This window comes from Natator depressus, chromosome 7, assembly GCF_965152275.1.
Source record: "Natator depressus isolate rNatDep1 chromosome 7, rNatDep2.hap1, whole genome shotgun sequence".
NCBI classification, from domain to species: domain Eukaryota; kingdom Metazoa; phylum Chordata; order Testudines; family Cheloniidae; genus Natator; species Natator depressus.
Window position 1 is genome coordinate 6,895,684 of NC_134240.1, and position 20,417 is coordinate 6,916,100.

At 46.2% G+C, this 20,417-nt stretch overlaps 1 protein-coding gene across 30 annotated transcripts in view; it reads right to left on the reverse strand.

Annotated features, from left to right (window-relative positions):
- MAGI1 (membrane associated guanylate kinase, WW and PDZ domain containing 1) overlaps window positions 1–17,726 on the reverse strand; it is a 485,483-nt gene extending 467,757 nt beyond the window's left edge. For 22 of the 30 annotated variants that reach the window (XM_074957428.1, XM_074957408.1, XM_074957403.1 and 19 more), the window contains exon 1: window positions 17,125–17,449. In XM_074957428.1, coding sequence (XP_074813529.1) covers window positions 17,125–17,434 — 310 coding nt within the window. In that variant the 5' untranslated portion in view covers window positions 17,435–17,449. Of the gene's footprint in view, window positions 1–17,124 lie in introns of all 30 variants that reach the window. The other 8 variants (XM_074957435.1, XM_074957420.1, XM_074957433.1 and 5 more) reach the window with 3 other exon arrangements.
- Between the last annotated feature and the right edge of the window lie 2,691 nt (window positions 17,727–20,417).

Here is a 20,417-nt window from a genome sequence, read left to right on the forward strand (position 1 = left end):
TGTTACAATTTAACTTTCATCTAAGTTTGCCATTACATAACTACACTTAACTTTATGGCCTCTAAAATTCCAGAGACTTGTGTGCATAGTGAAGTTAGTTACCTGTCAAAAGATCACGTTTATAGGTGTGCTCTCTTACCAGTAACGACTCACAAGAATCATAAAAAGGTCTCACTAACAGCTGCCTGATAGCACCAGTGAGAAAGAGAAAGAATCTGAAACTCGTTTTCATCACCAAGCAGCACCGTGCCACGTAACTCTGCTTACAACGCCAGGTCCATTTAAAGGACTGAAGTCTAACGCGCGTGCAGCCCTTTCACAAGTCACGTGATCCTTTCGATTACTTACAGGCCAATTGTTATGAAAGCTGTTTCGCCAAGACAATCCCGCATGCAAGTACAGTATTGAAATGTCTTTAAAGGACCAGGGACCACCCAAGTCTCAATATAAAGTAACATGGGTGTAAACCAGTGGTTCTCAACCTATTTTCCATTGTGGGCCACGGCCGCATCCACACAACATATATACACACTATCTGTCTGGCCCTAAGGAGGTCTCACAAGCCGCAGCTGTGTGCTGACTGGGCTGTGGGTGGAGAACCACTGGTACAAACTCTTGCTTGCTCATAAGGGTTTTTGATTTCCTCGCATTTTTTAAATAATGCTTCAACTTCAGGGTGGCCAACTTCTGCCATTGATTGTGGATCTTGTGATATTTTGTCGCTCTCAAAACCCCCAACTCTTGGAGTCCCATCAACATCTCACCCTTCCTTCCAGAAGTCTCTAGCACTCATTGCTGCAGAAAAAAAAAGTTTGAAAACCTGAATCCTAAAGGCTCAAACACTGAATAAAAAGAACTCAATTTATTATTTTTATAATCTCATGGGGAAGGTTGCGGGGGGGGGGGGGCGGAGAAGGGTCAAACTCATGATTACTGAGTATTTGGGATAGGCACGTCTACTCCTGGATTCTACGTATGGTCCATACTATAGTTGCCCTGCACTACCAACACCTTTGCAGCACCACTAGGGATCCCTAGCATAGGCAAGGCTCCCATGAGCACTGGGAGTCTTAAAGCCACGTCTTGTAACCCTGCTCAGAGCAGTTCTGTGCCTCTCACACACATACTTACAGAAACCAAAGAAAGGGAGAAAGTTACTAGGAGTTAGCACTCCAAGCTCTATATCTATTATAGAAAGATTCTACAGTATCACAAGAGGTTCACAAAGTTCATATTTTATATCCGCTCCAATAATCCCTAAATTAGGCAAGAAGACAATACCGTTTCTACATCCAAGTAAATGATCATTATCCACAGGAGGAGAAGAAAAAAAATTCAGGCTTTTAGAGTGTTCCGTTAATAATATAGCACTTGGGAGGTGTTGGGGAGAAGGGGTGGGGGGGTGGGGAACTGCTAATCAATAGGTTGGCATGCACTCTTATTATACAAGTTTGACGTCTGCACAAAAATCTAAATCTGTAGTCCTCGCAAGTTTTTTTTACATGGTTAAGAGTCAACTTGACATGGAAAAATAAAAGAACTAATTCAATTTTAAAAAGTAAAACAATTAGGCATTCGCAAGCCAAATGTGTAGCTTTTAATCTCCTGTACCCTAAGAATTACACTGCTGTCCTGCTGCAAAGAATCAGTGCAAATTAACAAGGTATTTCATATTAGTCTCTTCAGTGTTCAAGCTAAACAAGAAAATAAAATCTCTGGTCTAGAAAAGAGAAGCATATATATTTGACCCATATCCCCAGATCTCCAAAAAGTTCTTTGGGAAAGGAAAAGGGCTGAGGAAAACAAAAATGAGGAACTCGCACGTCTTGGATTATGTAGCGGACGGATAAACTTGAAACAAAGCTGTCACACAAGCAGCATTCTCCCAACCCAGCAAATAGGAATTCTCAACAGCAACACATTACCAAGAGGAGTTTCTGCTGAGGCCGACAACAGCTCCAAATATGGACAAGCCATCTATTTATCTAACACAGCTACTGACATGCTATTTTACAGCAGCATAGTGCTGAAAATCCCCCTGGCTGCACATACAGTATACAGAGGGGAGAGCTGTGGATATTCCCTGCTCGATGTCACATGTGGGCTGTCTTCATATGCATCTCTGCTTCTGCAAAGCCATCCTTTGTAGTTACGTTTGGCCCATTCTGCTATAAAGTGTGCAAAATAGCACCTCAGCAGTCACAGCCCCAGTCCCGCTCCCTCTCAAGTCAATGGCAAAACTCCCACTGGATTACAGCAAGCACACCCCAATCCTGCTCCACCATACAGTAAAAGTCTTCTTGCCAAATCCTTACGGCGCGTGTGGATAAGTAGGAGAGCTCATTCTGCAACAGCTTATACGGCTACAGTTTCATTTTACGAACAGTATAAAGCATGATATTCATAGCAAAATAATCAGATTTACAGCTTATCTATAGAAATACACACACACACACACTCACACTCATTTAGCATGCCTGCATTGAGCAATAAGCCCAGTTCGCCTGGATTGTTAGGGTTCAGAGGGGCTGTCCTAATGACATTATTAGAACTGTGTCCTTGTTTCCTGTAGAGCCAGAAATGAGACCCTCCAGCAACTTCTGTCCACCTTCACAGGGCTCCTTGCCCTTCCACTGTGGCTGCCTCTTCTGATTCCATCTCCATATCAGACTAAAATTAGCAGCAGGAAGGCTAGGTAAGTGAGTCAGGGATTTCAGGAGTCTGGAAGATATATCCCTCTCCTCTACTCCAATGCTTCTAGGAAACTTATTCCATTACCTGCCACCCAGTCATATGTCCTTCCACGAGCCATCCGTTTCCTACCACTACGCTCCCAGTTAATTGCTCCTCTCCAGTTATGACCTGCTGCAACGTCCTTCACCATCCTCCAAAACCATCCCAAGTTCCTTAACCGCATCAAGGACAATTTCCCCCACGTTACACATACGCTCACTCTTCTCCCCTCAATCCCTGCTACTCACAATCATCTCAAGAAGGATCTCAGTGGGGAGGGCGTTCTGAAATCTGGGCACTCATCCCTCTCTCGCTCACTTGATTGGGGGTATACCTACACCCAAAGGTTTAGATGTTGGATATTTTACATACTCGTAAATTTGCACCTGTGACCGTTTAAATGCAAGCAGCTATTCTAACGTAGAAGCAGAAGTTGAAAAGCAATGTCATTTAAAGTACAAGTCACTATTTGTTTGGGGAGGTAGGGGATTTTGGGAGGGGAAGAAAGGGATTTATTTTAAATAATATTTTCTTTTCATAAATGTCTACGTTAAATATCCAGAGCTGACTTTAAAAAAAAAAAAAAAGAGTCACTTGCATTAAGGAAATAAAGAAACTTCAACAGTGATAGTAAAATGCTAAGCTGAAGATTCCAAAATTGTGGGAGAATAATCCAAACCACTGTACGCTTTTGTCAAGTGCTAGCAAACCATAGAAAACTGATCATTTCTTCCTGTACATTGCAACTGTATGTGCCTTTGTTCTGACCAAAGCCAGGTTTCAAATAAAAGGGCTGGCATGAATGTGTGTGTCAAAGTGTATGAAGACCGTACATTTAGCATGATCTTCTCATCCTACAGTGAGCTGTATTACTTGGTTTAATGGACTAGCCTCCATCACGTCTATCAAAAATTTTAACTATGGAGCTTTTTTAAAAATTGTGACACAAGCCACCTCAAAGTGGGAACTGTTTTCAGTCAAACAACAAGTCTGTGAAAATGTAACCAAAAAAGCCAGGATCTGCAGGAAAAACTGATTTGGTTTCTTTTAAAACAAACAAACAAACAAAAAAAAAACTACTAAATGCAACTTTCAAAGACTGGTGGTTAAGAAATATTTACATTATTACTAACACAAAGCAGAAGAAAGAAGTCGTTTCAGAGTAGAAGCTGACAAAGGCAGAGTCAGGAACTAGTACAGAGAATGTTGCTGAAAAATTCTGAAAAATGTTGCTGAAAAATTCAGGAAGCCATTTAAAGTGTCAATGCATAGAGGATAAATGGTGTGTCTGACCTTTAGAGACTGAAGGATGGATCTGGCTGAAAATATCCCAGCTGCCCCAAGCCATGCAACTCCCAGAAGTCTGTGAAGGATGTTACCCACCTAGCCTGCCCATAAATATAAAACCATACCAGCTCAGTGGCAGACAACTACCAAGGTCATTTGGAAGTGGAGAACTCGTGCTCATCTCCCCCAACCTTCCACCATTCTCAAGGCAGGTTGTTTCTTCCCCTCCTGGTCAGAGGCTGCCAATCACGTAGGTGCTATTGCAGAGCTCGGATTGTCTTTGCTCATTTGTAGCCATGGGTTAATGAGGTGCAGACAAAATCGGTGTGTTGGTATTTAGACCAGGCGTATTTAGAAACAGCAGTGCTTGCCTCCACTAGATCAGTGGAGCCCTGCAGGGGAACCATGATACTCCAGACACCAAGCGCTGCTAAAATGCCATGTTTGGATAGCGAGAAACTCCCGAAGCCTAGAGAAGCACCTAATGACCTTCCCAAAAAGAAAAAAAACTAACAGCCGATCCAGATTCTCCGTTCTTGGGAAGGGATAACCTAACCCAGCACGCAACTCCTGAAAGAGCTGGCACAGGGTTTCCTTCACATACCAGGGACTAGTTGCCAAGAGCTGAAGCACTATTTCCATGCTGCAACAGCCGCAGAAACTCCTCACATCCTAGGTGGGGTTTTCCATCGGTGTAATTAATACACCTCTCCGAGAGGAGGTAGCTAAGTCAATGGAAGAATAGCCACCTCTACAGTGGAGGTTAGGTCAACCTAACCACATGGCACAGGACATGACATTTGTCACAGCCCTGAGTGATGTAGGTAGGTCAATAAGTTTTAGTTGTAGATCAGGCCTGAAACAAAGTGAAAGCCAAGCCATCAAGTTTGGGGAACGTTTGCGGGGGAGAGGAAAAGGGATGAGGATTGCTTACACTGATGTTTCTGCGTATGCAGTAGCTGGTCTGACATGTGCAGTGATGCTGGGCGTTCGAAGCCCTGAAAGCTATTGCTGTACCCCTGAGGCTACTAGCAGCAGGCCAAAGGGCACATGCAACATTTTCACAGGACGCGCTGGTGGCAATCGATTCCAGTGTCCGTGGTGCCGGTGGCCACTGAACACAACTTCTGGCTAGCAACAAAAGACACAGTTAAAGAAACGGCAGGCATGAACTCGGAGCGAATGCAGTATATCCCTACCCGGAGACAGCATGTGCAAGCCTAAAAGAAACCCCCTTCTCCATACATGTATTGGAGTATCTACTTTCTAAGCATTGGCCATTGAAGTTACAGCACCCTAGGTAAAGCGAACTTTCTCCATTTCTTAATTTTGCTTCTGCAAATTCACGGAGCTTGCTCACGCAGGCCAGATTTCTCCACGTTTTCACCTGAGAAACCCGAACCATTTAGCTCTGAATATGAGAGCTGAGAATTTCCTTTAACATATGCGTCTCAAATGTAGGAGCTTCCAGCAAACCAGAGGAAGCATAAAACTACCTCTATATCTTAAGGAATGAGTTAAAAACAAACATACCCTCCATCTGGAAGAAAGCAGAGCACGTGTCAATAATAAGAAAACTAACTTATTTGACAAGAACCATTTTAAAATCTTGACTTCTTTACTGATTTACAGACTTAGATTAGGTTATGGGACATGTTCATTCTCCTCCCTCCCCCAACCCGCCATATGGCTGAGCCGCAGAATACAATACAATTGAATGCTGATTTCATGCAAGTTAGAATAAAAGGTCTTCAGTTTATCACTATTCTATCCAACTGATGCAAATGTTGCCTCTATTTAGGCCAGGTGCACGTTTAGCCTGAATGAGACCTTCTGAGGGACAATTTTATTTCCTTTACATCAGAGTTCAATATTTTAAACTGAATTAAGGCTGTAGATATGTATCCAGAAGTTAATACATTACAACATTGTAATTTTTTAAATAAATAAATAAATAAATAAGCAAACAAAAAGACAGGAAATTCAGTGTTAAGAGTTTCTCTTAAAATTGTGTCGTGTCAGGAAAAACCATTGAAATGCAGCATGGCAGTGCACAGGTCACATACCCTAAACAATCCCCACCCCCTTCTTTGTAAGGCAGACACGTCAAGACTGGGAAGATGAATTGCCACCTGACAGCTAGTAGTTGACCTGTTAACTATGGACACCTTAGCTCTGCAGCAGCTCCAGGTGACATTCTGGCTCGGAAGGTCTAACCTGGCCATTCCCACCTTCTAGCCAGGAAAAAATGGAGTGTGCTCTGCCCACAGGCTTGTCACCGCATGTATCACAATTGTCAAACTACATCCATTCTGTCCAAGCTGGGGTCTTGTATTATTAAATCACAGTCTTAATGAAGACACTGGATTTATGGCTTATTACAACAATCTGTAACCCACTAACTCCCCCTTTTTTGCCCTATGCCTGTAGCAGTGTTAACTGGCCACTTCACCTTGAATGGTCTCCTACAATACCTGGTTTCCGAGTAGCAGCCGTGTTAGTCTGTATCCGCAAAAAGAACAGGAGTACTTGTGGCACCTTAGAGACTAACAAATTTATTTGAGCATAAGCTTTCGTGAGCTAGAGCTCACTTCATCGGATGCATGTAGTGGAAAATACAGTAGGGAGATTTTATATACACAGAGAACATGAAACAATGGGTGTTACCATACACACTGTAACAAGAGTGATCAGGTAAGGTGAGCTATTACCAGCAGGAGAGGGGGGGGGAAAAAAAGAAAAAAACCACACACACACCTTTTGTAGTGATAATCAAAGTAGTCCATTTCCAGCAGTTGACAAGAACGTGTGAGGAATGGAGGGGGGGGGGGGGGGGAACGACACATGGGGAAATAGTTTTACTTTGTGTAATGACACATCCACTCCCACCCGGAAATCCTGGACGCCCCATCATCTCAGGCATTGGCACCCTGACAGCAGGATTGTCTGGCTATGTAGACTCCCTCCTCAGGCCCTACGCTACCAGCACTCCCAGCTATCTTCGAGACACCACTGACTTCCTGAGGAAACTACAATCCATCGGTGATCTTCCTGAAAACATCATCCTGGCCACTATGGATGTAGAAGCCCTCTACACCAACATTCCACACAAAGATGGACTACAAGCCGTCAGGAACAGTCTCCCCGATAACAAAGGCAAACCTGGTGGCTGAACTTTGTGACTTTGTCCTCACCCATAACTATTTCACATTTGGGGACAATGTATACCTTCAAATCAGCGGCACTGCTATGGGTACCCGCATGGCCCCACAGTATGCCAACATTTTTATGGCTGACTTAGAACAATGCTTCCTCAGCTCTCGTCCCCTAATGCCCCTACTCTACTTGCGCTATATTGATGACATCTTCATCATCTGGACCCATGGAAAAGAAGCCCTTGAGGAATTCCACCATGATTTCAACAATTTCCATCCCACCATCAGCCTCAGCCTGGACCAGTCCACACAAGAGATCCACTTTCTGGACACAACGATGCTAATAAGCGATGGTCACATAAACACCACCCTATACTGGAAACCTACTGACCGCTATTCCTACCTACATGCCTCCAGCTTTCACCCTGACCACACCACATGATCCATCGTCTACAGCCAAGCTCTGCGATACAACCGCATTTGCTCCAACCCCTCAGACAGAGACAAACACCTACAAGATCTCTATCAAGCATTCTTACAACTACAATACCCACCTGCGGAAGTGAAGAAACAGATTGACAGAGCCAGAAGAGTACCCAGAAATCACCTACTACAGGACAGGCCCAACAAAGAAAATAACAGAACGCCACTAGCCATCACCTTCAGCCTCCAACTAAAACCTCTCCAACGCATCATCAAGGATCTACAACCTATCTCGAAGGACGACCCATCACTCTCACAGATCTTGGGAGACAGGCTAGTCCTTGCTTACAGACAGCCCCCCAACCTGAAGCAAATACTCACCGGCAACCACACACTACACAACAGAACTACTAACCCAGGAACCTATCCTTGCAACAAAGCCCAATGCCAACTGTGTCCACATATCTATTCAGGGGACACCATCACAGGGCCTAATCACATCAGCCACACTATCAGAGGCTCGTTCACCTGCACATCCACCAAGGTGATATATGCCATCATATGCCAGCAATGCCCCTCTGCCATGTACATTGGCCAAACTGGACAGTCTCTACGCAAAAAAATAAATGGACACAAATCAGACGTCAAGAATTATAACATTCAAAAACCAGTCGGAGAACACTTCAATCTCTCTGGTCACTCGATTACAGACCTAAAAGTGGCAATTCTTCAACCAAAAAAAACTTCAAAAAGAGACTCCAAGGAGAGACTGCTGAAGTGGAATTAATTTGCAAACTGGACACCATTAACTTAGGCTTGAATAAAGACTGGGAGTGGATGGGTCATTACACAAAGTAAAACTATTTCCCCATGTTTATTTCCACCATCCCCCGCCACTGTTCCTCACACATTCTTGTCAACTGCTGGAAATGTCCTAACTTGCAAAAGGTTGTTATTTTTTTCCCCTCTCTTTTGCTGGTAATAGCTCACCTTACCTGATCACTCTCGTTACAGTGTGTATGGTAACACCCATTGTTTCATGTTCTCTCTGTATATAAAATCTCCCCAGTGTATTTTCTATTGTATGCATCTGATGAGGTGAGCTGTAGCTCACGAAAGCTTTGCTCAAAGAAATTTATTAGTCTCTAGGGTGCCAAAAGTACTCCTTTTCTTTCTACAATACCTGCTAACTACTTATGCTGAACAATCTGTCCCACCTTGCATTTAGCTGTGACACCAGAGCACCTTTCCCAGCCCTAAAGAAGAGCTCAAAAACTTCTCTTTCCCCAACAGAAAAAAGCAGAAAAATCAATGCAGTGGTGGCAAATTAATAATTTAAATCGTTTCAGTGGGGTTGTGTTAAAAGGGGATTAGCTAGATGAAAAGACAAAGGGAGAGAGAGAGCTGGAGACCAGGAGGAAAGGGGTGAGAGGGCCTGGAGCATACAGCCAATCTGCACAAGGGCAAGAAGTGAGAACTACAGAAAGGAGTCTGAGGACACCAGTAGTGTTCTTTGGTCCCTGGTTAAAGTGCTTTCTCTAGCTGCTCCTATCTCTGTGAAAGGCAGCACAGCCCAGAGCAGGGGCAGATGATAGTATCTAATCATAATATTTACACAAGACGTCACTGGCTCCCTGTGACACAGGTAAATATTAACCCTGTTTCACAGCTGGAAAAGCAGTCAGAGAGAGTTTAAAGGGACTTGAATGGGAGTCTAGTATCGGGCTGTGAAAAAACGAGGCTGTAACCCTTGCTCTGCCACCGATTCACCGTGTAGCCTCGGACACCTGATCAACTCTAATCCTCAATTTTCCCACCTGTAGAATGGAGTTAATACAAGCCTAACTCTCAAGGAGTTCAAGTTGTGAAGCTTAATTCATGTAAAACACTATGTGATCCTTGGAAAAAAGGTATCCTAAGGGCACTGCAGCATTAGTAAGGCTACACTGGATATGTCTACACTTGCAGTTAGACATCCCCAGCTGGCCCACGCCTGCTGACTCAGACTCACACTGCTTAATGGCAGTGTAGATGTTAAGGCCTGGGCAGCTCCAGCCCAAGCACATACACTACGATTAAGCAGTCCTTTAGCCCAAGCCAGCTGGCACAGGCCAGCCGCAGGTGTCTAATTGCAGTGCAGATGCATCCTCAGTGTTACAGAGTTGGAAGAAGACCTAAGGAGATCCTGATTCCAGTGTTCTGCTCAGCCCAGTAAACGACACAGCCCTCCCCAGCATAGGTGTTCAGGCCTGTGCTCACAGCTGGTAAATTCCATCGGGACTCTGACAGAGGACGTTCTTGGCCAGCAAACTACCAAGTTTGCTGGGCTGAAGTCTAACAAATAGTTTGCGAAATCTGCTGGAAACTGAAGCAGGCCCCAAACGTTACCAAAACTCCAAGTAACCACCACCCTATCCTTTCCCAAGCTAATCCTACGCACGGGGTCTATTCACAGCCTCTATCATAAAATAAGTTTGGACTTTGTAAACCAAGATTTCCGAGATCTATAGTCTACCACTGAAAAAAGAAGGAAGTGTTTTTCAAAGTTCGTTATCAGTGCCACATCTTGGGAATGGCTTGGCAAACGCACCTTAAAGTTGGCCAAAAAGTTATCCTTCAGCAGAAGTGCTTCAAATTTGGTACGTGTGCCCTAAGGACCTTGTTTTGAGGAACTGGGTGGAGAAGTGCGTATGGATGTGATCAAACCAGGTCTGAGAACGGATGCAACTTCAAGTATGACAAGATTAGCAACCCAATCACACATATCCCTACATTTTATCCCTTTAGCAATAAGACACTCACGTTTTGGCCATCAAACTTGCTGAATGTAGTCCTTAAAGTTATTAAAGAGTTATACAGCAGGTGAATTTCATGTTTCACATTTAGCAGATTAGCAACTCAGACCTGAAGCACTTTTGCCATAAAGTAAAAATTCAGTTTAAAAAATCCACTAGAACTGTGTTAATATCTTATCATTGCAATAATTTTGAAACATTGCTTGTAATTATGCTATAATTGTGGTTTAAATGTACTGCAATACGACAGCCCATAAAGAGAGCCTAGAGTCTCATCACATAATGGGCTGAAAGATTCAATTTACTGTGAAAAACATAATCCAATTTTTTTTACATTAAAGGCTCATATTAACTCTTTAAAATGTTAATAATGGCAGGGCTGTTAAATTAAGACTGTGACTGAATAACTCTGAGATGCTAACCACTCTTGGTAGAGGAGGACATAAAGGTATGTGCATGGATGCATAGCTAATCATTTTGCCACAAGCAGGGTCAATTTTCACATTCTAAATCCTAACAAATGCTTACAGTGTATAAGCTTGATTGTGGTAAAAACCTGATCTTCACGACAATGATACTTTAATACACAACAGTCTATGTTTCATGTGTGCTAAGAGCAGTAATATTTTAGATGCACAGAATTTCTGATCAACTCACGGACAGGGACTGCATCTTCACCGATTTGATGCTTGGATAGCAGCTAGCACATTGTGGGCGTCATTGCAGTATAAATGGTGAACATAATCTCTAAGTCCAAAATAGATGCAGACCTCAAAAATGCCAGTATGAAATTTTTGATCAGGACAAATTTATGTTGTTATCCGTGCTTCAGATTCTATTATCTAAACGTTAAGGATGTGGGTCAAACTGGAAATGCACAGGGAATTGTCAAGGCGGTTTTGTTTGACATTTTTGTTAAGTGTTGAAACAAAACAAAAACACAATCCTTTATTAGAACCAAAAGGAGAGATCACGTGATATACCAAGGAAGTAAATTCTTAATAGCGGCAAGAGTTTTATAAACTCATTTGCATTTACCTAAACCAGGAAGATGGGAGTCCAAAATAAACCTGGGATGCAAATATTTTTACATTTCACAGAACTGTGCATCAGTGTCCAAATTTGATCAGTTTTAGTGCCAGCCATGGGTTCTGTAACCTACCTATCACATGGTTAACGTTACCTATTAACCAACCTGACACCCTGCTTTCCCAGCCTATGTAAAACTACTGGACACGAATTCATAGAGACATCAATTATTTTTATATTTGTTGATGTTTTACATGAAAAATAATTAGAAGATACCACATCCCCCACGGGCCCCTTTCTGGGAAATGATGTTAGAATATACGCTCATGCAGAAAACTTTTAAAGGGGCTGTTTTATTCACATGAATAGATTCCAACACTTCATGGCGGGTCAGATGTAATTAATGCCAGTGCTCCACAGAAACGGACTGTCAACTCACCATGTTTTAGAACTTCTCCCAGGGTCAAGGTAAGGTTTTAAAAAGAAACAAACATACATGACAGCAGATGATAAACCATAGTCACTACCATTTGGAAATGAATGTTTGCCCTTGTTTACCTTATACTTGACTTTAAAAAAAATATTCCCCTCCCCCTCCATACTGACTTCAGAGTAACCCAAAAACATCACTCATGTAAACTGATCCTCATGTACCATAACTTCAGCCGGTAGTAGTTAAGAAAAAAATTAAAGACAATTTAAAAAAAAAAAAAAAGTGCACAGAGGTCTTAGTTTTTTTCAACAACCTTTTCATTTATAATGACCAGGAGAATTTGTACAACTTCACATATGCCATCTAATCAAAGAGTTAAAAAAAAAAAAAAATCTGACTAATCTTGAACTAGCCCCCAATCTCTGTATTTCACGAGAAAACAAAGACGAAAAAGACATCCTGTTTTAAATGAAAGGCACACAACTGATCTGTTACGGAGAAGTTGTTAACTTGTCCATTGTCAAGAACAGCATGTTAAACCCCTGTTTTTTGTTGTGCCAGGCTCTCTCAATCAGGACACAACAACAAGAGAGAAAAATGTTAAAAAAAAAAAAAAAAGAGTTCTGTCAAGTATTGTCTATTTATCCAATGGATAAAATTGTAAGTTTATTGCAGGAAGATACAATATTAAGCATGGACAGATCAAGATATTATGCTAATGCAAGTCTTACACTATCAAATGTGTGATATTAAAATCAATGGGAGAAAGCAGGGCCGGTTCTAGGATTTTTGCCGCCCCAAGCAAAAAAAATTTTGGCTGCCCCCACTTTTTTTGTGCCCCCCCCGCCCCCAGCTCTGCCCTAACTCTGCCCCTTCCCAACCTCTTCCCCAAATCCCCGGCCCCGCCTCCTCCCCCGGGCATGCCGCATTTCCTCCCCACATTGCTTCCTGCGGCTCCCCCCCCCCCCCCGCAACCCCCTGCCCTAGCTCAACTCCGCTCCGCCTGCTCCCCTGAACACACCTCCACTCCACTTCTCCCCCCTCCTTCTCAGGTGAGGGAGAGGCAGCGCGTTCAGGGGAGCAGGCGGAGCGGAGGTGAGCGAGGGCGGGGAGCACAGGAAGTAACGGGGGGGGGGGGGTAGAGGAACCGCTTCCCGCCCCAGCTCACCTCCGCTCCACCACCACCACCTCCCACGAGCGCGCCGCTGCTCGGCTTCTCCTCCCTCCCTCCCAGGCTTGCTGCGCGAAACAGCTGTTTCGCGTGCAGCAAGCCTGGGAGGGAGGGGGGAGAAGTGGAGCGGTGGCGGCACGCTCAGGGGATCGGGCGGAGGCGGAGCGGAGGTGAGCTGGGGTGGCGGGGGAACATTTCTAGGGGCAGCATGGCCGGCGCTGGAATGCCACCCCTAGAAATGTGCCACCCCAAGCACCTGCTTGTTTTGCTGGTGCCTAGAGCCGGCCCTGGGAGAAGGAGCGAAAAGGTGGGTGAGGTAATATCTTTTATTGAATCAACTTCTGTTGGTAACAGAGATAATCTTTCGAGCTCACCCAGAGCTCTTCTTCAGGAGAAGTAGCATCAGGTTTGCACTCTTTACTTGGATGAAATTAAGTGGTCCATACAACTATATTTATTAATTCAAGTAGAACTGATCATCAATTTGTTTGAAACTGAAACAACAACAACAGGAAGGAAAAGTGGTCAGTTTTAAAAACACTACACCTCAGACTTAAAACTTTTCCATTGTTTTGATTTTTCACTTTTACCTTTACTGGCCTAACTCTGACAGCACTGAAAGGTATTAAGTCAAGTTTCAGGGGCCCTTTTTCTCCCAAAGCAAAAAAGATTATAAAATTATGCTTTTAACAAGTAATACCAAAAAAAAAAAAAAAAAAAAAAAGCACCTATGGGGTAAAGCTGTTCACTTATTCCACATTAAAAGGACAAGGGAAATTAAAGCACACATAAATCCCATATGAACGGTTACTTCTATTAACCCTTATAAACAGTTACTCCAATTAGCTGTATTCTCATGTGCCCCACCAATCACCATAGTATCCAAGTGCCCATTCAAACTGAATACTCACTACAGAAAAGAAATATAATTCAAGAAAGAAAGCATTTGCATTTTGAATTGTTATCCTATAAAGCTTGGTTTTACTGATGAAGAGTGTGTTTAACCTATAAAACCTTGATTTCACAGTTGTTTTTTGTTTGTGTGTTTGTTTTAACTGCAAGATCAAATCAGTTATTTTCTCTGTTCAAGCCTGCAGATGACTGACTTATTTATAGTAAACTTCCTGTTTTTCCAGCCTTGTAAATGTCCTACAAAGCAGACAAGCCAATAAAGTATGTAAGTTTCCAGTTTAAGTTTGTCACAAAACTTCAGCATCAGTTCAGCAGGCACTGTGGACTGGGGAGGGGGGAGGGGAAATGGAATCAGACAGTTAAAAAGTGTTTACACTCCTTCACTTAACACTTTATTTTGCAGCATGTTTTAGTAACATGCAACTCTTGCTGAATATGATCACTTAAAATTACATTAAAAGGGAAACTGCTACTGGAAACTGACATAGAAATCATGCATTTTAAATAGGCTTGGAAGGATTAGATTTTTATCAGTAAAGGTTGGTAAACATCCATTTCACCATACAGACACAAACCAATGACATTTTATTTCCATCAATAACAGACACTTACAGAAAGGCATAGAAAGAAAAATGCTGCTTGAGAAGTTACGGGAGTTTGATGTAGGGATATTTACTTTGTATATTTTGACATGTGATGTTCATAATTTGTGTTTTAAAGCTTTATAAAGGTTTAACTTTTTGCATCTCAGTGTCTACAGTCATTAACTATTGTCTAATTCCCCTGCGCCCCATTGCCTGACACTCCCCCATATTTTCTTACAACTGTGAAAATTTAAATAAATAAAATTTGGTAAAAAATAATGCTTAAAACCCATAATTCTGCACAACTGTGAAAATCTCAAATTATTATTGTGATTATCAAAACAAGTAGTTCTTATGTAAAATCTTAAAACCCCATTTACATTTCTTTATGTTTATTTATTCTGTGCATTTCACTCAGCCAGGAAAATGAAAATCAGTTTCTCATTGTTCATAGTCAATTTCACTTCCATGTTTTCAGTGCGGAGGTCTGTGTGTTACAAATACAGCAGGAGAAAGAAGACAATTGCTCCCACTACAGTTGGGAAAAAAAATGGGGGGGGAGGGAAGGGGGACATTTCTATTGATTTTAGGTTTTATAAGTTATCTTGCTCTGATACTTCTTTATGTAACATGTGGGGCAATTTTGAACTGACATGCCATTTTTAAAAGGAAGCAGACGTTTATTACAGTGACAACTCAAGATTACACATTATTACATAAACATACCACATGGAACAGAACACTACCCTTCCTATAATTTCCTCTGACAATGGAAGTGTGAATAATGTCCATAGAACAAGTGCATAGAACCTACAAAACTAGCTTTTAATAGGGCTAAGCAGACAGAAGTTCAGAGGAGAGCTCTGCTGATTTACAAGAAGGGCATCAGCCAAACAACAAAAACAAGATTAATTCTCTTTTGGGTCAAGTAAATAGGCTGTTGCCTGCACATCAACCACACAAAACATCGCTGCATTTGCCAAACACAGCAAATCCCTCCACTTTGGGATGTGTACATGTTTGTGCAGTAATAAACTTTCCCCTAAAAAGTCTACTGAATTATCCTAACAGAACTTCCCTTCCTGCCTCCATTTATAGATGACTCTGGTGTGCTAGGCCACCATGCAAACCTACAGGTGTTCCAATAGAATCCTGTTTATTTCAAAATCCTGGGTATATAAATAACCTTAACAGCTGCTGCAACAAGTCCCACACTGGAAACTACAACCCTATTATCTAGACCTGCTGTGCTGACCTGTTAAATGTGAAGCGGCCTTTGCTCATGGGAAGACTCTTGCTTTTGTCTTCCATTGCCTCATTTGAGAGCTATATCTCATACAATCCCTTCACCTCCCTTCCGCACGGCTCAAAGTGATGCAGAAATGACCTACTGCCAAGAGTGAAAGCAAGGCCAAAATAACCATTCCAAGAGGGAGGATAGTTACATCTTTTCCCTTCCTCCTGGACACTCCATGCCAACCTTTTGACAAGCTAAGGAAGGCAGCTGCCAATCACATGCCTCTAGCAAGACTCTAACCAGTCTATCCAGCAGTGCAACCAAATGCTACAAGTCTATGGGATGTATCCCTGCTGCAGGAGTCAATCTTTCAGGAAATTCCTCCGGGTCCAGTGAAATGAAATATTTGTTTTGTTCCCTAACGGAATTAGCTAGCAGATCCAAGCATTTCACTCCACAGAAGGCTAAGCCTCCAGAACTGCCTGTAGCTAGAGGTTTCGGTACACTTTAAAGAATGTCTGAAGGGAATTGCTCATTGTGCTCAAGGCAGGCCAGACTTGAAGGCAGTAAAACTTAAAAGATTTATTTCCCCATGAAAACTGGGCTCTGAATGCACAGGGGAACCTAAATGACACCCAATGACAGGCTTTGCATCGAAGAGAGCAAGGTGTTCCAAAGGTCATGTTCCGACCCTTGATGACAGATAAAAATGAACCATTTGTATGCCAACCATTTAACCACACCAATAAGCTGCCCCTGCCTGGCGTTTTCCATTTGATCTCTGTGATCACGCACTGCCCCAAGAAGGGAGAGAGAGGGGCTGGTCACCTTGGTTGCATGTTCTGATGATGGGGGGGGGGGGGGAAGAAGCACAACTCCGGTGCAAACATTTCATCACCGTCCAAAGTCAATGTTTTGCCACTCAGCAAGCCTGGCAGAGGGAGAGACCTAGGGTTTGCCCCTGGCCCTACCCGGACTCTATGCCAGGTTAACCCGGGGGGTGCGGATCTGCGCTCGCGAAGGCGGAGAGAGCCCAAGACTTCCCCGGCGGCGCTGAAGCCGTGCCCCGGCCCATGCTGGACCCAGCCTCCCCTCCGGTCCGCACACTGCCCCGCCGGCCACTGCGCGCCCGGAGCCGGCCGGGAGAGAGGCCGCTCAGCCGGCAGGTGGAAAGCCCAGAAGTTAGGTCCCGCTTGGAAAAACTTCACCCCCCTCCCCCAGCAAACCCAGGGGAAGGAGGAGAGGCGGGGGAGTTAGTGGCCCAGCCAGAGCAATGACACCGGGGGCTGGTGCGGTGTGTGTGGGGGGTTGCCTTGCACCCCAAGTGCCCCCCCGGCTCTCCCCTGCCGCCCCCCCCCCCTTTACCTTGTCTCACGGCTTTGACCGCGATGGGCTCCTGGCAGCTCCGGATCACTTCCAGCACGTCGTAGCGGGGCAAGCCGGACACGCGGACCCCCTGCACCTCCAGCAGCAGCTCCCCGGGGCTGAGCCCCCCGTCTTCGCCCCCGGCCAGCACCGGCGGGCCGCCCTCCTCCGCCGTCCCCACGTAGGGAAACTGCCCGTGCTCCGCGCCCCCGAGCAGGGGCAGCCCCGGCCGGCCGCCGGCCGCCCGGCTGGCCGCGCACTGGTGCACCCGGCTGCTCCAGTGGTTCTTCTTCTGGATCACTTTGGACATGGTGGTGCCGGCTCCGGCTCCGGCTCCGGCTCCGGCTCCCCCCCCTCGCCCCGCCAACCAAGCGGATGCAAAACAGGTGGCCCGGCGGGGCGAGCCTGGCTTGGCGCACAACTTTCCCCAGCCGCTCAAGCCATGCTCCGGCTCCGCCTCCCTCCTAGCTCCTCGGTCCGGTCCGGTCCGCCCGTCCGGACAGCGCCCGGCAGCTCCCCCACTCCCGGGCTGCGCGGAGCCCGCTCGGCAGGAAGCGGCCGCGGCCCCTTTAAGCCGCTACAAAGACGCCGCTTGTTTGGTTACATTTCAGCCCGTCCCGTTCCAGCCGGGAGCCCGAGGAGCCGCCGGCGCAGGCGCCCTGCGCACGCTCCCCCTCCCCCCCCGTCCCCTCCTCTCCCGGGCCGGGAGCGCCCAGGCGGCTGCCCCGGCTCGCGGAGCGCGCGCGCCTGCCCGCCAGGCTGGGGCGGGACGGACCGGGGTGCAAGGGCGGGGGGGATCTGAATGGGGAGGGGGGGAAAGGGAAGGAGGAGCTGGGTTGGGGAATAGGGTGCCGGGGAGCAGAGTTGCGGGGTGGAGGGAGCTGGGTTGGGGAAGCAAAGGGCAAGGAGCTGGGTTGGGAGCAGGAGTGCAGGGGGAGAGGACCAGAGTTGCAGGGGGGAGGGGGGAAGAGGGGGAGCTGGGTTGGGGGCAAGGAGCTGGGTTGGGATCTGGGGTGCAGGGGGAAGAGGACCAGGGTTGGAGGGGGGATGGGGGAGCAAAGGGCAAGGAGTGGGGGTGCAGGGGGAAAAGGACCAGAGTTGCAGAGGGGATTGGGGGAGCAGGGGTTGGGGGAGTAGGGGGGATGGGGGAAGCAAAGGACAAGGAGCTGGGTTGGGAGCTGGAGTGCAGAGGGGAGAGGACCAGAGTTGCAGGGTGGAGGGGGGAAGAGGGGGAACTGGCGGGGCAAGGATTTGAGTTGGGATCTGGGGTGCAGAGGAAAGAGGACCAGGGTTGCAGGGGGGGATGGGGGAGCAAAGGACAAGGAGCTGGGTTGGGAGCGGGGGTGCAGGGGGAAGAGGACCAGGGTTGCAGGGGGGGATGGGGGAGTAGGGGTTGGGGGAGTAGGAAGGATGGGGGAGCAAAGGTCAAGGAGCTGGGTTGGGAGCAGGGGTGCAGGGGGATCAGGACCAGGCTTGGAGGGGGGGATGGGGGAGCAAAGGAGGGCAAGGAGTGGGGGTGCAGGGGGAAGAGGACCAGCGTTGCAGGGGGAGCAAGGGGCAAGGAGCTGCACTGAGGGATGGAGGATGGGGATGGTGAGGAGCTGAGATGGAGGAGAAGGAGCCAAGATGGGGTGCAAGGAGGTGAAAGGAGCTGGACTGGGGGCTGAGGGAGCAGGGTCAAGGAATGGCTCCGGGGGGTGGGGGATGGGGATGAGCTGGGGTGGGGGAGCAGAGGGTGAGGAAGAAACACGGGGAAATGGGGATGGGGAGAAAAAGCTGCCTGATACTTTTTCTGGGGTGAGGTGGAGGGAGGGAAAACATCCTGTCCACGTTGCTGGTGCCTGGGTGCTGGGGAACAAATTACTGTTGTGGGGGAAGGGAGGGAGGGAGCTAGAGAGAGATGCTGCCCGTGTGTTGGGTGGAAAGGGACAGGGGAAAGACATCCAAGAAATGCAGGCGTGAAGCGCACACACACACTGATTTGCAGCAGTTCTCAAACGTCATTGCATCACGACCCCCTTCGGGCAACAAAAATTACTACAACAGTCCCAGAAGGGGGAGATCAAAGCCTGAGCCCCACCACCCTGTGGAGGGGGGGGGCAAAGCCAAACCCCAAGGGCTTCAGCTCCAGGCAGGGGGCCTGTAACCTGAGCCCCGCAGCCCAGGGCTGAAGCCCTCGGGCTTTGGCTTCAGCCCTGGGCAGTAAGACTCGGGCTTCGGCTTTGGTCCTGGGCCCCAGCAAGTCTAACACCAGCCCTGGTGATCCCATTAAAATGGGGTCGTGACCCACCTTGGGATCCCTACCCACAGTTTGAGAATCCCTGGATTATAGCATTCATGTTGATGATACTTCCGAGTGCAACAAGAGTCTGGGGGTGCTAAGGTGGGAACTGAGAAGCTGGAGGGAGCCTGGGGGGTTGCTGTGCGGAGAGGAGTGGTGGAGAGAACTTGAGAGGAGGTTTCAGAGTAACAGCCGTGTTAGTCTGTATTCGCAAAAAGAAAAGGAGTACTTGTGGCACCTTAGAGACTAACCAATTTATTTGAGCATGAGCTTTCGTGAGCTACAGCTCACTGCATCGGATGCATCCGATGAAGTGAGCTGTAGCTCACGAAAGCTCATGCTCAAATAAATTGGTTAGTCTCTAAGGTGCCACAAGTACTCCTTTTCTTTTTGAGAGGAGGTTGTTCAGCTGATCCATGGGCGGTTAAGACAAAAGCTTCTAGAGCAGCGTCCTCTATTCTTCATCTCCATTAGCCTCCCTTCTTCTGGCCCTATCTCCTATTCTTTTCCCATTGCTATTCACCAATCAACTCATCCCCACTCCGCCCCGCCTGTCCTTCCTCTCTTGGGCATTGAGGCAGCTGGCCACATCTACCTTCCCCTCCTGACTGCTCCAGGCTAACTTGGATCCAGCCAGGGGATCAGCCACAGTGGAAGAAGAGGCAGCTTGGCTATCTGCTGTCCCAAGAGTACCTGGCAGCCAGGGGAAGAAACTGAGCAAATCCCTTCTGGGTGCATGACAATATTTTTGGCAATGTCCATCTTTTCCACAGCTGATCCAAGTCTTTCCCTTTTTGAATTGCTCAAATGCAACTAGTTCATACTTTCCTTCATTAGTTACAATAGGTGGAGCTGGTAGGAAGGTTGCCTAACTCTTTCCATTATAAGACCCTGTTTTCAGTTGCTTATAACTTTTCCAAACTTTAACTGTTCAAGCTGAAGTTTTCCAGGCTGGGTGTTTGCCTCTAGCTGGTTTATTGATTTATTTTAGTTCTAGCAGAAACAGCTCAGC